Source organism: Plectropomus leopardus, chromosome 13 (genome assembly GCF_026936395.1).
Source record: "Plectropomus leopardus strain MGB_pleo_1.0 chromosome 13, ASM2693639v1, whole genome shotgun sequence".
In the NCBI taxonomy this organism is placed as follows: domain Eukaryota; kingdom Metazoa; phylum Chordata; class Actinopteri; order Perciformes; family Serranidae; genus Plectropomus; species Plectropomus leopardus.
This window is the reverse complement of record NC_142188.1, coordinates 28,637,715-28,655,408: the sequence shown is the minus strand read 5'-3', so window position 1 is coordinate 28,655,408 and position 17,694 is coordinate 28,637,715. Positions and strand designations below refer to the sequence as shown.

The 17,694-nt window shown below is 38.6% G+C and overlaps 1 protein-coding gene across 2 annotated transcripts in view; it reads left to right on the top strand.

Annotated features, from left to right (window-relative positions):
* Positions 1 to 11,657: 11,657 nt before the first annotated feature.
* The window catches only part of inpp5a (inositol polyphosphate-5-phosphatase A), a 186,406-nt gene continuing 180,369 nt past the window's right edge, over positions 11,658 to 17,694 (top strand). Inside the window, exon 1 of one of the 2 annotated variants that reach the window (XM_042502000.2) lies at positions 11,658 to 12,169. In XM_042502000.2, coding sequence (XP_042357934.1) covers positions 12,092 to 12,169 — 78 coding nt within the window. In that variant the 5' untranslated portion in view covers positions 11,658 to 12,091. The remainder of the gene's footprint in view (positions 12,170 to 17,694) is intronic. The other variant, XM_042502001.2, reaches the window with a different exon arrangement.

Here is a 17,694-nt window from a genome sequence, read left to right as displayed (position 1 = left end):
CCCCATACCGCAGTGCATTTAGTTATACAATGATCCGATAAATCAAGCACAAGAGCAGAGGCATTATTTGAAATTGAAAAGTTTTGGTTATTCTTTATTTCTATTTTCTTTTTTTTTTAAATTTATTATTATTTTTATTTATTGTAATTTTGTGGTAGTCAGCCTGAAAAACATTTTGCTTGTGAAAAATTCTGACAAAGAAATTGTCCACTGAGATTTAATTTTTTTTAATTAACTCTTTGTCTATCTTTTCAACTATTCAACTATATTTATGAAACTCATTTTAACTTCAACATCACCAATGAGTCATAGCATCAGCATTGTTTTTCTTTAACTGTGATAATTAAATATGTCTTGTTATCTCTGGTTACACAGAATTTTCCCATATATTAATTCATAGTTCACTCTATTTGCGAAAGATATTCTCTGAGTTTATAAAGATAGAATTTATCAGACGAAAAAGGCAGAAAAATAGTGGTGTTTTTGCTTGTTTGTTTTTTGGGGTCAAAATACCACATCACTTCAATTTGGATCAGTCTCATCACACAGACGCTGCCGCCTGCTGTATATTATGCAGTGGCTGAACTTATTAATTCATACTTCGCATTTGGATTTAACAACACGGAAATACTGACAAATTTGCGACTTAATAAACTCATAGAATAGCTGACAGTTTATTTCTACTAGAATATTGCCCCACATTCTGTTTTGTTGTTGTCTCCTTCAGTAGTCACCAGTGAATGTAAAACTAATAGCAAACTCCAGAGTCACTCCAAAAATGGACAATACATCTTTACTTCCTACTAGTGAACAAAACTGAAGCTAAAATCAGTTCTCGTCATCTGACCAATAAGCAGGGCTGCTGAACATTAGCACTTGATGCCATCTTTAAAAAAAAAATACACATTTTGACATGTTCTTTGGGTTTTCAGTTTCGGGGGGGGGGGGTATGACCTGTACTGCAGCCGATGTTATGTTGTAGATCTTTATAATGCAGTCTGTGGTATGGCTAATAGTTTTGCACATTTAAATATTCCCTGTTTATTGAAACAGTGATAATATGTCAGTATTTAGTTTAGAGCTTGTTTCCACTGCCTTCAAAACTTTAGTTATTGCAGGTTTAATATAAAGGGGGAACTGTATATTTTAAAACAAACCTTTTTAAAACATAAGAAAATACAGCAGTGAAACTCATACTGCTTCTCACACACACACACACACGCACATGCGTGCGCACCAGAATCATTTAAAAAATTAAAGATGCCCTTTAGATATAATTTCAGACAGGTACTTTATCTCAGTGGCGTTGTTAGGCCTTGGTGTCAGAGGCTTCAGTCCTGGATGTTTTATGCATAGAACCAGATCTAAAAATATATAATATAATTCAAAATTAACAACTGGCCTAATAATATAAAAAACTCTGGGTCGAATAATCTATCATCTGTTCATGTTCAGTATGATATTGTTGATCAAAGATGCAAATTTAGCAATGTTTGCAACTCTATTCAATACATTTTTAATGACAGCAGTAATGAAGTATTCTTAATTAAGCCGGAAAGTAAACAAAACAGTTTGTAATGGCATATAAGATGCCAGAGTGCACTAAAAAAATTTAATCAAATTAGAGTTTGTTTGTCAAAAAAATGTCCTGGGTGAAGATTCCCCGGGGTCCCCCTAGCCTTCATTGTCTTCAAATTCTTGAAATGCCGCTGCTTCATCTCAATAGTTTAACCCTTTAAAACCTGAGCAAATTCTTGCCAAGTCGCGACTTGCCTTTTTCCTCATGTTTTCAAATGAAAACAAACCATTCTGCCCATGTTTCAAGGGTTAAATGTGTTGTGAAAGGCACCTAAATACAGCACAGCACAAGAAAACTGATGTTAATCCAGGTTTCAAGGGGTTAATTGGCTGGACACAACATGTCTCCCGCTTCACTGAAAACTCCAGTTCTCAGTGTACGTACAATATATTCACTGCAGGTTTCATGTCTCCACACATTTGTTTTAGTCTTCTTAGGTTTAATGAAGATACATACATGACTCACATCCTCAGGTATTACAAATATCATTCACAAAAGAACACTTAGTAAATTTGTTCAAACCATCTATAGACATTTTATTCAAATTATAAGGAAAAATATCAAAGAGACATGCATTTTCTGTCATAATGACCCAGAGATTACCATACACAAACACAAACACACGCACACACACACACACACCAATAAAAACAAGACTTTGTGATTAAGTAAAGCACTAAAAAAATAGACTCATTAAAACCAGGAACTGAGGAAACGCTACCATAAGTGAGGAAACACCAGAGGCAGAATAAAACCTATAAATAGAAAGATAAAAAAAAAGAAAGGTAAATAATAATACTTACAGATGAAATAATAATCTTAATAATAAAAGATAAGTAACTATAATAAAAGATAGATAAGTAAAATATTCAAACTGTAAATAAGAGGTAAATGGGTAAATGACAGGAAAAGTACACTGTGACACAAAGTGCTTTACACACGCACACAAACACACACGCACGCACACACACACACAGTAGTGCACACAGACCTCCCTTGCGCTAAGAAAGTGTTTCTTCTCATGCTAAATTCCCATGCTAACAAATCTGCTCTCCAGGGATACATACATCAGCTCTACATGACTGATTCCTGAGTGAAGCTGGAGATAAAAAAAAAAAGTGATGTCGAGCGCGTCTTAATACATCATTACATGGCTGAATCCCTGCTTCTTTGGAGACATGAGAAAGCCTGATTATTTCCAGGTTTGCCTATTTTTAGATTTGAAGCAGCAGAGAGATCGGGGTCAAAGTGCACATACTTGCTCGCAGTCTGGAATTCCAACATAATTTTTTCCATTACCCAGAGTGCAGGAGGAGGAGCTTCTGGCCAGCGTGTAGAACTTCTTTATCAGCAGCAGACACACACACACACACACACACACACACACAAATTTCATTACCCCCTCCTTACGTTCCCCCTGTGGGATATCCTGCCTAGAGCTAACGGTGTAGTATTTACTGACCCTCATGGAACACATTACCTGAGTTGTTATCTGTGTGCACACAGAGCTCCACACATATTTGTCCGGTTATTTTTAGGGCCATTTCCACTCGCTCTCCCTTCAAGCTGTTTGATTAGCAGGAGGAAAAGTGCTGGCATGCAAGTCTCAGCAGAGACAATCTCACAGTCCAAGATGGCAGCTGGGATACACTTACCCTGGATCTGATGCTTTATCACAGGTTGATTTCCGAGGGAATAGCTCAACGTTTTTGGAAAATACGTTTATTTGCTTGTTGCAGAGGGTAAGATGAGAAGGTCAATTCTGAACTTACATGTGTAGCAATTATGAAGCTACAACCAGGAGACAGTTAGCTTAGCATAGCATAACACTGGAAACAGGCTGGCAAAACAGCAGGGAAACAAGATCGCCTCTAAATCACCAGCACCTTTATATTTTACCTGTCGCATCTTGTTTGTTTAATCTGAACAGAAAAGTATGTTGGGTTGGAACTATTTCAAGACTGAGAACTGACTGAACTTTGTCTAGGCAGCCATAAGCCCCTGTATCACCACAGCAACATTTGTGCTTTTGTGTGGATGAAAGAACTACATATGGAACACAGTCTCTCTCCTTGGTCTCATCTCGTCATATGCTATCAATGACGACGGCAGCGCACGTAGATGCAGAATCTGGTAGCGCTTTCTAGTTCTAGCTACTTTTTTGTTATATTTGTCTATTTTTTCAATACCATGCCCCCCTTTTGCTGAAGCACGACTTTTCTACAATAGAGTGGCAGTTATCAGCATTGGAAAAAGTTGTGTGGGGCTTGGACTAAATGCAGCGGATCACGAGAGGGTCCCCACCAACGGCATACGCAAACAAGCCGGACGGACTGGAGGGGAGAAACGAAACTGAAAGTGCCGGATGAAAAGAGGGAGAAGAGGCGGTATCACAGTGAGGCTGGCCTGACTCGGAGCGAGAGCTGCTCCTCTACCAAGCCTCCTTCTGTCTAGTGTCTGATCGCAGGAGAGTGACGTGAATGAGATGTGATTTGGGCTCACTCAGCAACAGGAGATCTGGGACCGCTCTGCGCACATCTTCACAGAGACATGGTTAACACCTGACATCCCGGATCAAGCTGCTGTACTGGATGGACTGACCTTGTGGGGGCCATTTGGACACAAGACTCTGATGCAAGTTAAAAAAATGCACTGCAGGAGTTGAACGATGCCATCAGCTGCAACATCACCAAGCAACCGGATGGAATCTTCATAGCAGACTAGCTGCTGATTTTAATCAACTCAACCTTCAACTACAAAGATGTAGCAGGATCAAGGATAATTGTAATTTCGATTTTTAAACTTTGTTTAAAAATTGAACAATAAATCTATTCTCTACCTTCTTTCAGGTATCCTTTCCGCGTCAACCTTTCACATTCCGAGTTCAGAGTGAGATCGGATTGGGTAACCACATACCAGAAGGAGTGAAAATGTGCTTATAGGAAAGATGGGTTGGTTTTACAAACTGCTCCATAAAGAGGAATAGTTTGCAAAGACAGTAATTGATGGTGAAAAATTAGGAGTCAGATTATCGGCCTGGCCAATTATCATGGCCAATATTTGGCATATTGCTGATTATCTGTATCAGCATTTTATTTTCACAAGTGTCCATAAAATGAATTTATTAAAAAGTGCAAAGAAAGTGTCAGCATAGGAGGAACTTTTGCTTTCTAACACATCAGAAAGCTATTTGTATTCATTTTTATTTTTTTATTTAAATTTTCACCTGACTTTATAACAAAGTTGCTGAGAACTTGCAATGTTGAAAGCTTCAGTTTTGATAAAAAATTTACCAAAGGGATTTAAACAAAGTTTTGTGTTGGAGTTTGTTATGTTCCAAATTCTAAATATTGACAGAAAGATTTTAATTTTTATTGTCAATGCATATCGGTTCCAAACATCGGTCATCGGTCTCATTAAATATTAATAATAGGTATCGACCCTTAAACAACAATATTCGTTGACCCCTAGTCTAAAATACAGACCGTAAGTAAGGTTATAAGCTCAGAGGGCTTTTTTCTCTTCACAATAAAACTCTTGTATGAATGCAATAACACTGAATCCCTTGAGCAAAATATCTGGATGAGTAAACAGACCAGTGTGGAAAAAATAGGAGGACGCTGTGGTTACTTTTGTGACTGATTAGCATGTCCTTGCTTGTTACTATGTCAGCGAATTTCTAAAGAAATGTTTTCGTCTTGTAGGACACACAAATGACACACAAATGAATTTCACCATTCCACTTCTCAAGAGATGACATTATTCCTGTACAGATTAGTTTTATTTGTTATTACATGCTGGACTTCCTAAACTCTACGTGTACCAAAGCACCCCCCCCCCCGTCTTCCTTGTCCTCTGTGTCTCCTTTTCAATCGTCTTCTGCCTATTAAGGGCACCGCTAATGGTTTTTCTTTTTTAGCTTTGTCTTCTTTCGGCCTCCTCCTGAGCGAAACTATTAACTCTCAGTCATCCAAACCCAGCACGACGTACTGCAAGCACATACTGTAACATAATATTAACCCTATGATAAACATGAGTCAGTCAGAGCTGAGAATGTTCCAGAAGAGTCCTCACAGTTTACACAGCTCTAATGATGCTGGGTTTGCTGTGATAGTGAGTATACCTGTAAGAGATGTTATCTCTTTTGGATTGTTTTCAAGGGCAGTGTGATCCATTTTTTAATTAAAGCTCTGTACATGGACACACACACAGCATAATACACACACAAAGGCCCTGATTTCTTCCATTTGAATGTTATAATTACTTTCCTATCCTATAGATATTCTGGAGCATATCATGTCCATGCACACAGAACATGGCAAAACACTGTGTAAACAAACATGATCACGACATGGAAGTCACAAAGACATACTCTCTTTCCCCGACACACACACACACACACACACACACGCACACGTACACTCTCCCCATGCCAGGCACAGCTGTGAGCACTCTCGTTTTGGCGATAATCTCTCGGCTCTCTTCAAAGACTCTTAGTGAGCCATGACCGTGGTCCCCCTCTGAAAACACACACACTCAGACACACACACACACACACACACACACACACACACACACACACACACACACACACACAGATGCTGTTAACATAATAGCTACATGAGCCATCCTTTAGCTATTTGAGGATTGCTACCGATCCCTCCTGTCATCTCTGCACAGCTGGATTCTAAACTGAACGTGGTACACAAAATAAGAAGCTTAAACATTTTTTTTTTACTTACTCAAAAAAGTGAGTGCTCCTCATTCTAATTTTGTTTCCTCATGTGTCCACTTAAGAGCAGGAGCTAATTGTGCTGTTATCCAGCGTGTCATACGCCTGCCCTGCGCTGTTGAACTCAAACTACCTTTGACTTAAGTGGGCTATTTATGGTCCCAAGCCCCCCGAAAACCATCAGGGGAGATCACATCATGCCACGTGAAAAGCATGTCTGTAATTAATAAATGATGGTCTGCGATTGATGTGGAAGAGTCATGCTGTGTTTGTGCCAGATGTTGGCTTTCAGAAACTAAAATGTGACAGCAGGCAACATCATTGATTCTTCAAAACAGTTTTGCAAATGACCAAAACTGAGAATCCACAGTATTCACACAGGTGCACATTAATTATATTGTACACATATTTTAATGAATTTGACCTGTACTTGCTGTAGTCAGGCATGCTCTTCAGCCTAAGCAGTCAGTTTTCACATGAGGATGCTTGTGTTTCCCCAGCTCAGACCTGTGAGCCAGCAAGTAGGTGATCTAATGCTGCTGAGCAATTGGTTGTCAACAAACAGGTTTCGTGAAGCCAGGGAAAGCCATATAATAATCTATTCTCTTTCACAATAATCCATTACTCATGGGCTTGGCTGCGTCTCTGAGCAGCCTTGGCAATATCCAGTCATGATTTGGTTTCCAGTCTTTTAATAAGAAAATTTCCAAAAATCTTCCTGCCAAAACCTAAGTAGGAAATTTTTAGATCAAAGAGTGCGTGTCCACATTTGGCAAAGACCGGCTAGGTTTGTGCAAGGATAGTGATGGAAAGGGAAATTCAAGTCTTAATTCTGGAGATCAACATGTTTGGACACGTGTTTCAGGTCACGGCCATTTCAGCTGGTTGCCAAAGGCAGCTGATTGAGCACAGAACATAGATTTGTGTGTTCGTTATCTGCTGTAAGGGGTAAGGCAGCCGTTTGATCACAGAGGTTCTTGTCGAGGCTAATCAGAGGTGCGACATGACGATGATGACGCATCCATTGTTATAAAACTCACACAATGTTGTCTTAAACCTTTATTGTGACTGCAGATTTGAATGCATTGAAGCAGATTACATTAGCACTTCATGACATTCACTCCAGTGAACTCATGATTTTGTTTTTTAGCTTGTGGACGAGCTGTATTTAAATTTAGAGATTTATCCTTATCCTCAGGAAACACTGGTTTTTCAGAGGTCTAAGGCACACATTAAAGGTACATTGCACTGCAGTTTTTTGTTTAATATAAGCAATGAATTAAATTACTCTCTGTAAAGTCCCTTTCCCACTGGACAAACAACCCACTTACACCCACAGACATCTGGCTTTTTCCTTTAGTGGGAAAAGTAAGAATCTGCATTCATTCCACAGGCACATGACTCTGATTTTTGCCCCTTTTCTAATGCAATGCTGTCACAAAATTCTATCTGTGTGTCCATACAGCAAGTTTGAAAGACTCATTAAGTAAGAGATATAGAAAAGAAATAACATTTTCACCATCCTCCATGCTGCTTTCTAGTGTTTACTCCCCTATTTTGCATTTCTGCCACCAGCCATAACACACCAATAAAGAGACAGCTTATTTCTCTATTTTTTGTGGGCTTTTCTTAATTTTGCTAAGGGTAGAAGTTATTGTGTATTTTATATAGTTTATAGTACTGCTGAGCCCAGCATAGAGCCACTCACTCATAGTGATTAGCAGCCATTTTCACCTCACAATGTTGATCTCTGGGTTCCATAAACACACGCACTTGTGGTTTATTTGAAGTACACACAGATACTGTCTCAGCCAACAGCCTTATTTGCATAACATTACCTGCCCATGCAGTGTGAAATGACAGATAAAAAAGGTGTATTATCTAACAAGCTAAGGAGAGCACAGTGTTGAAATGCCAGTGAAGATTTGATAAGAAACTGTAAAGACATGTTCATCTGTTTTTGCTGAATGTGTCAGTAATAAATAGTTTGTTTTGGAGTCCCCCAGTGGTCAGAAATAACTCAGCTCAACTTTAACCCTTCGAAACCTGTAGTGACATCACTGTTCTTGTGCTGCTTTTAGACACCTTTCATATATTATTATTTAAACCTTCAAACCCTGAGAAAATTGGTTTCTTCTTCTTCTTGCTTCTTTAAAAACATGGGGGAAAGCAATGTGCAACTTGATTAAAAATTTAAATTCCAAGAAATTAGTAGAAATTAGAAAATTATTGTTTAAAAAAATGGAGAAAAATTTTAAGGGGAAAAAACTAAGGACAATATATATTGTAATTATCATAATTTCATGTTTAAAGTGATGTTACAGAATTTTAAAAATATTTACATAGCACTTTTTCCAAGTCTCTTTTGTATGCTGTCATCTACAATGCAGCATGAGATATCTAAAATGTAGTTTGTGTTGGATGATGAAGTTGTGGGTGTTAGCGCGCAAGTCTACTGTTTATATGTCCCTGCACAAAGTGAGCTAATTGACCTTTTCCACAGCAGAAATTTTGACTTGCAATGGTGAGAAAAGAACAAGTGTTACTAGTAACAGTAACGATGGCTCCATTCTGTTCAAGCGTCCCAGTCAGCTATGGCAGTGTGACAGTGAGCCAGCATGCAGGATACCAGACACTGGAGCAGCTAAATGGAACTCAGCCGTCATTCATTTTATTATTTACACTTATTATTTTCCTATTGCGATGTATAAAAATTTCTAAAATAAAAAAAAAAAAAAGTACATTCAATGCTGGGTTACAGCTGATTCAAATATACCTTATCAGCATCATTAACCAGAAAAGATGTAACTTAGGCTGATCTCAGCATTCTGAATGGGGTATGGAGTCTTCAGCTGCAGTAAATGTACCATTTTTATAAAAAAGTGAAAAAATAAATAAAAATGAGACAAGGATAAGGACAGTTTTTAGTTGTCACTTTTCTCATAGACTCTCTTATTGTCTCCACATTTAAAAATTCAATACAGGAGAGAAACATGAAAACAAAGACAAACATTCTGGACAACAGACTTGGCCTGTAAACTTCTCATACTGACATATTTCTACCTGGTTCATAGACCTCCATGTCTGAACTCATGCAAGTACACCAGTACCAGTTAAAGAAACCTCTGTGCACTGTGAAGTTAAAAAAGGACTCCTACTTCAATTGGTTTGTGACCTCAGTCAAATTTAGCCATTTGGCTGTATGTGTTCTGCCTGAAGCATGAACAAGCATGTAATAAGTATGGGTGCTTCATATGAAACATGCCTGTGGTATTCTCAAAGGCATGTGGCATCAGCATCATTCATGGACAAGTATGCACTGGCAAGGAAGCAGCTTTGCTTTAGATGATGTCTCTGAACCTTGATGCTCGTCATAGAAAGATAAAAAAGAGTTTAACAATGCAATATGTTCAGGCAGAGAACTACAACAATTAATGCATCAAACATGTAATTTTCTGCATAATTATGCCTTTTTTTGTGTTAATATGTGGTGCAAAGGTCTTTAATTTTGCCAATATAAAAGTCATCTGCTACTTTCATGTTTTTAGGGGGACATGTCTCCTACATAATCCCCCTGATATTTACACCTATGTGCAAAACAATCCAAAATCGCAGTTATGGTCAGATGTGTGGACTCGAGTCATGTAACATGGACTCGAGGCAGACTCAAGTCACAAATTTGATAACTTTTGACTTAAATGACAAAATTTTAAAAATTAGCAACTTCAATTGGACTGAAACACCAACTTGACTTGTGACCTCATTTGGACTTGAGCCTTTTTACAATACTTGTCTCTCAAGCTAAAAGATTAAAAAGTAAAAAGTGTGCTTATCAATTTACTTCCCTTCATCCACTATTTGTAATTAGCAGTGGTGCTCAGCCGCTGCTAATGATTAGTGCAGCTGTTACACTATAAAAGGTAAAGCTGATAAAAGCATTCAGGATATTTGTACATTTATTTTAGTACTCTTTTCAAATTGCATAACATTTGGTGAAGAGCACATTATGACTTGTTAAGGACTATGGTTACAGACAACATTTGTTTGTTTTCCCCAGTTATTCCAAACATAGCTAAAGCATATTTACAAATTCAGTTATGTAACAGATGAAAATAGGACACTGCAAACAAAACATAAAAAAACAAAAAGACAAAACAAAGACAAAACCATGCAGGACAAACTACATACAACTAGTAACATAATAGACTTAGAAATGTCCAGTGTTTTCTCAGCTTTGCTTTTTTTCAGTCTGTGTAATGTTTGGATGTTATGTTCTATTTCTATTTTGAATTCTTGTATTTTGGGTTTCTTTTGAGTCCATTTACATTTATGAATGTAATATTTCCAATTAAACAAAAATCTAAAAATTTTTCTTCTGACTATCAAGTCAGTTTTTATTATACAAAAATATTATATGTCCTTTCTCTAATTGAACCCTTGAACAGTCAGTGTTTTAAAGAAATGTTCTATTTCCATCTGAAAAGGTAAAAGGTATTCATAAAATAAATGACTGATACTTTTAATGTTGTTACTACAAAAGAAACTATGTTTATCCACATCTCTGAATTTAGTGATTGCTCGGTAAACAGGATGAATTAAATGTATTATTTTAAAGAAAACTTTTGTTGGTGGCACAATATTTGTTATTAAAATTCCAAAAGAACAACAATTTCATGTTTTCATATTTGGAATTCCAAAATGGTTCGGCTGAAAGACTTGTGGTTCCTTGGCAAAGTCTTCTAAGATGACTATTATCAATTTTATTATTACTATTATCTATTTTAATTTGTCTGTTTTAATTAATCTATTTTAGTGTGTATTTTTTTTTTTTTTTATCTTTTAATTGATTCTTTTATACTGCCTCGTGTTTATTTCTTTTATCAGTACTATTATTTCTGTGTTTATGGCCAATATTCTTCGAACAGCATTTACTCTTATTGGTATGGGTTGTTGTTGCTGTTATTTTTGTCCTGTAATTGTTTTTTCTCTGTGTTATTTGCATCTGTACTTTGCCTTGTTTATCAAAGCTCTTTGTAAACTCTGTTTATGAAGGTACTATATAAATAATGTTATTATTATTATTATTATTATTACTATTATTATTATTATTATTATTATTATTATTATTATTATTATTATTATTAGTTCTAGTAGTAGGAGTAGTAGTAGTAATTTTTTTATGTGTTAAACATATACCACCTATCATATGACTGGGAACGGGGCACCCCACTTGTGTCCGATAATGGACGCCGTGTTGTTAGGCACAGAGCCGCTGTGTTTACGGTGCACTGGCCCTTTAAGACAGCCCCGTGTTTCCATTGGCACGGTGACGTCAGAGCAGTGAAGGACTCCAGCCTATCCTCTCTAAACAGTGAAGGCAATGGTCCTGGCTGAGAGTCCTGCTTTCGGAGGTAGACTTTTACACTGCACAAAAGCTAGGGGAAACACTCGTCGCTGAAATGAACCAGAGCGCTCGGGCACTCGCCGTGGATTAAAACGGGAAACTTTTACGATGGCTCTGAACGTGAAAAAGTAGCACGAGAAGCCGCACGCTAACCGCCGCCGCCAACGGACCTTCTACTGCAAAGCAACTCCTGGTAGATGCACGGCCACTGCTGAAAAATATGCTCCAGCCGAGCCGCCTCAACCCCGGCTTCAGTAGCAGATTCCCAGTCTTATAACCAGTTTCGTGACACATTCGCCGGCTCCTGTTTATTTGTTTTTTTCCCGCTCCTTACCTACAAAGTCCACCGTACAAGTCCCACCTGCGCGAGAGAATTATGGCAGGGAAGCTGACAGCAGCGCAAGGCACAGGAATACTGCTGGTGACAGCCAACGTTGGATCCCTGTTCGAGGATGTGAGTTTCTCCATTGATAACCGCTGTCTGTCAGTGCTGTCCCTTCGCCCCAATGTTGTGTGTGTACTTATGTTTTTTCTTATACTGTCAACTCGTGTTACGCTGAAAAACGTCTCCGCTGGTCACGACTCGCGTGTGTGTCAAGTCGCGTGCGGTAAATTGAACACCTATACTCTCAGGCATAAACACATGGGCCTCTCATAACCATAAAGACACATGCTAGGTCTATGTGTTTTGGGTTATGTATTCTACACATGCAGTGACCCACTTTTTCTCTCACGTCCTCTGCCTGCTCTGTATGAATGGCAGTGTGAAGATGTGAGTATTGATCACAGTGTGTAGCCTATTGCTGCTGCAGGATTGTCATCACCAAAATGCCTTTTTTCCATGATCCAAACTGTAACTTGAGGTAATCAGGGATGCAGTTTGCAGTGAATCTGCTTGTGTGCATCACAGCAAGCACAAGCAAACAAATGCATGTTTAATGACTTTTTTAGGAAGCACAAACCATATGCGAGTATGAAAGTGCAATAGAAGTTAACAGATGTTTGTTTTTGCTTAGCTTGTCATGATTACCTGGAGTACTTTTGCACTGTATCATTGGAGAGTGTTTCTGCAACATGTAGTGCTAGTGTTTCCCATGTAATGAGAGTCTGTGTGTTGTGGTAGCTGGCAACAGTTGGGGGGCCTTTTTGACATCTTTCAAATGCCTGTGTGTCCCTTTGTATCATCCAGTGTCCTCTAAATTTGGAGGGTTTTTTTGGGTCCGTGAAAGCAGTGCAAACGGATCTCTCCATGCATAATTTTTTCCTCTGCAGCAGTGTGTAGGTAGGGTAAATTTTAAGCTATGAGTCCTGAACAAGCCATAATTAATTCCTTTTGTACAACAGAGTAAGAAAATAAAATTACTAAATTATATCACAAATGCATTTAAAAGCTTAGTTTGGGGTGGATAATTGATCTGTCTGATCCATTCACAGCTGATTAGATCTCATTGATGGATAAGATAGCAGCCGTTTGAAAGTGAAAGCCAACTTTTAGACCAAGCAGAATGAGTGGTTAGGTTTCACATTTAATGCGCATGAAGTTCTACTGCCCCAAATGTGCTATAAATAATATATATTTTCTAATTGTGCTTTTTATGTATGGTCCATTTCCAAAAATCTATTTGTGGCGGCAAATGTTTTAATTGTGGAGGGCCGCCACAAAAAAATGAATGTGTCGGAAACCTTGACGTTTCACACCTTCTAGTTGTTTTTTCATTCCTGTCAAAACAGCCCTGCACTCTTCCCATTTCCCAGCAGTAATATGAGTAACACTGATACCAATTCAGATTGTAAACTCACCAACATCCTATTTGCATCATTATGAGAACAAGCAGCATTCAAATATCCACTCTAGATAAAGCCACTCTGCTTGGCTGAAGAAAGTAAAAGCATGCTCTGTGTAAAAATACAGGTGTGTCGGGCCTCCTAAGGAGTGTCTGTGCAGGTTGTTGAATGACACATAAAGACTGTTCTCACATATTTGAACTCCAAGCTGTTTCGGGCCATACCTAATGGTTGTAAATTGTGGTGGAAAGTGTGACTGTTACAATTAAATGCTTCAAATTGAAACACTTTGTGTCACTTTCAGTGTTGTGTCAATAGAGAGTCCCCCCCTCTTCCTCCCTCCTTTCACCCTTGTGAAGAGCTGATCCCAAACATGAGGGAAGGGCCGTCTCCCTCGCTGGAGTAAACCTATTAATAGCCCGCCTTTCACAAGCAGCACGCTTTTGGTGTCTTGTGGACTTTTTTTTTTGTCTCTACCAGACTTCTAACAGACAGAGCCACATTGTGAGCCATAATGCACATTAGCACATGTTTCCTTGTATGAGTTTGTGTGCCGGTCATATATGAGGCTGTGTGTAATCTGCAGTGGGTCAACATCCCTTATGATGCATATGAGTTGAATGAAGTCTTTGTGGGCTGTTTGTAGTGTTTTTTTCACTTTCAGGTTCATTATAGATGAGTAGATTCTGTGTCATGGCAGCATAGCTTGACCCTGATCATCAAGATGAAATGCATCAGGCCTCTAAAGATGGATGTATATATCCATATCGTGTCATTGAGTGTGATCTTGAGATGGAAAATGAGCTATTTGAAACTTGTCTTTTTGCAACTCAAATTACATGACTGCAAGGTTCTGTGTTTACATCTATTACAAATGTAAACACACTCTTTACAGCTTCAGCATTCAGTTGTGGTGTGTTTGAACAAGGAGTGCCACTCTCCAACTATTGATTAAAGCATGTAAGGTAAAATATACACAGATTTTTTTCCTTGTTGACTGAAGGTGGTGAAGATATGGGCATGTTAATTGGAAAAGGAAAACATGGCTATGGAAAAACGGCAGGAATTAATCGCTAAGCTAAAGATCTGCTGATGTTGGCTGTGTAATCACATGCTGGTATGCCTCTGGGAGGTTGTAGACCCTCGGGTTTGCAGATTGTGGTGAAAGTGACGCAGGTAGAATTTGTGAGTGCCACACATTTTCAGAGAGCACACTGGATGCAGGAGAGTGGGTTGTGGCAAATGTAGTTTATGTGTCCGTATGTTTGCTTTGGATTTAAAGGAAGACTGTAAATTCTCAAGCATAAAAAGCATAAAAAAGCTTACTGTGTGTCCATGTATGTTAAAAACATTCTTGTAATAAAAAAATAATGAAGCAAATGCCTTGCCAAGGGATTGTTTGTCCCTGTCCTAAGTTTGAGCAGATATAATTCAAGCATTCAATATTTAAGGATTATAATTCTTTGTGATTAGATTAGTGATGACATGCTCCTGCAGAATAGAGCTCAGTAGCTTAAGCACTTAGCACTTAAAACATCATACCACAAACATAAAGTGTCTTAGATGCTAGATTTATAAACTGCTATACAGCCTGGCTGTTTATGGACGCTGTACTTGTCGCAACGGGAACAGGACCCTCAACTTTCCCTGTTATTGGCTGCTTCACCTAGTAAATCACGCGGTGCTGTTGTTCCACCTGAATGTCTTGATTTTTTTAAACACTTGTTTTACAAATTATCTATGTCTTTCCCTCACACTGGTACTTTTTTATATGGGAAATAATTTCTAATCTGTTGTTCTGATTTTGAGATACACTCATGTGCATGGCAGTTAAAACTTATGGCTTGATGATAAAGGAACAGTTCACCCTAAAGTCAACATATTTCTCCTTTTACCTGGAGTGCTATTGATTAATCTAGATAGTTTTGGTGTGAGTTGCAGAGTGTTGGAGATATCGGCTGTAGAGATGTTTGCCTTCTCTCTAGTATAAGGGAACTAGATGTTGCTTGGCTTGTGGTGCCTCAAAGCGCCAAATAAATATGTTTGGAAAACTCAACAGCAATGAAGTCATGACCGGGTTACTCAAGATAAAACGCCGACCTTGATGTGAGCAATTTCATGTAGGAACTAATTTCTCTCTGCTGAACTACACACACCAACTGTGTCATTGAACAGGGGGAAGCATGCATCTACTCATGGACATGGGCTGGTTCTCATGATAATACGAGATGTAAATATTAGCGCCGTCCCCCTAGGCTGTTTGCGAGCTCAGTGGTGTTAGAGGGTATATTTTGGTAGAAAGAAAATAGTTCCTTCACCAAACTGCTCTCAACAAGGTCTGTAGATTATCATGTGTAACTGGGACATGATTTCTGTAAAGAGACATTGTTGTTGAGTTTTTCAAATGTATTTTCCGGCGCTTTGAGCGCTACAAGCCGAGTTCCATATAGTTCCATTATATTGGAGAGAAGGCAGACATCCCGATGGCTGATAACTCTAACACTCGGCAATAAATAGTTCTACGGGCAAGAAAAAAAATATGGATTTTTGATTTTTGGGTGAACTGTCCCTTTGAAACGGCTATTCGGCTGGTCCACCTCATTGTATCATTTAGCCAACTAGAATGTTCTCTGGCCGCAGTTTTGAGTTGTTGTTTGAACAACATCTAATGCAAAAGACAAACAATAATCCTCCAGCTCAAGTCATTTTCCTTTGTTGGCTCTCAGAGCCATCCTCAGCGAATCTCATTATGACAGCAAACATTGATTTTTCCCATGTTTAAAACGTTCACAAAGAGTAAACCATTATTTGCTCTTTGAGTTTCACAGGCTTACTTTGTGTTTCTAAGGTAAAATACAGTTAAAGCAGCACTAAACAACTGCATGTCACAGTGAAGCTTAAACATAAATTTTCCTACGCTATACAAGTCCTCCCAAGCCTTGGGATATTTACTCCCCGGGCTTATTATCCGTTCCCATCCTGAAGACACAGTGGGAAGGCACTGCGGGATTCCCACGCATTCTGCAGGATTCCTGATCTAAAGTCAGCCTGTAGCACACAGTTCACCATAAATGGAGCCAATCATTCTGCTCAACTGTCAACTTGTCAGTTGTCATGACTACTATCGGCCATCACAGGAAAATTGGCGACAAGAGAGTGAGCATGCAAGTTCACAAATTAGATGTCTTCATTCAGGACACTCTGCTAAATGCCACCTTACAAAGGAGTCGCAGTAACCAGGAGAACAGTCAAAGCTGATGGTGAAGCAGAGTCACTTCTTAATTGAATTATCTTGAATATCTTGAATTTACCCTCTGGGGATCAACAAAGGATTATTTTATCTTATCTTAACTGTCACAGCTGAGCTTAATTGAGGTTGGAAACTCCTGTCCCTAGTATGAGGGCATTTCCAAACATATTTGGAGCGCTCTGGAGTGTTTTTCTTTTGGCATTGGCTTGTTTAAACAGGTGGACACCCTGCTGGTTGGACTTAGGTGTCACCAAATAACAGAGCTGTGACGGCTGAGGCGCAGGTTTTGTTTTGAAAAGAGAAACAGAGGTGTAGTTCTTGACGTGTGAAAGTAATCTGCTGTATCCACAAACCAGCTACAGGAAACTAGTCCAAAATGGAAAGTTTGGATGTTGAAATTCATGGGAAACCTTTAAGAAGCCGCTCAAGTGCTGAATGAAAGATACCACCTGTAATACATATACCTGACATTTTCCAGACACACCTGCACAGGTATGTCCGTCATACATCTCTATGTTACATGTAACATACAATTGAAGACTTTGAGGAGAAGGCTAAATTCTGACACCCTCTCACATCTAAAGACTATGTGAGTTTGTAGTCATTGTCTAGATTTTGCAAAGACTTGGATATTGCAGGTTCACTATATGCAAGACCTTATCCCTTTGAGATCACTTCCCATCCTGCTCCAGGTGGAAAACAGGTCGCCAAACTCCCTTTACGAAATATGATATATTAACAATTCCTTTAAACACATAACTCCAGAAACACAAAATAAAAGGTATAATATGTAGACAGTATTCTTTTTAAAAGGAGCCAATATAATCCATTAGGAGAAACTGTATTTGCTTACTAACATTTTAGATTTTGTTGCCTCAACTCGCTACCAGCCACCATCGGTTAGCTAGACTATATTAGTGGGTGGAGACCGTAGGAATGAGGGA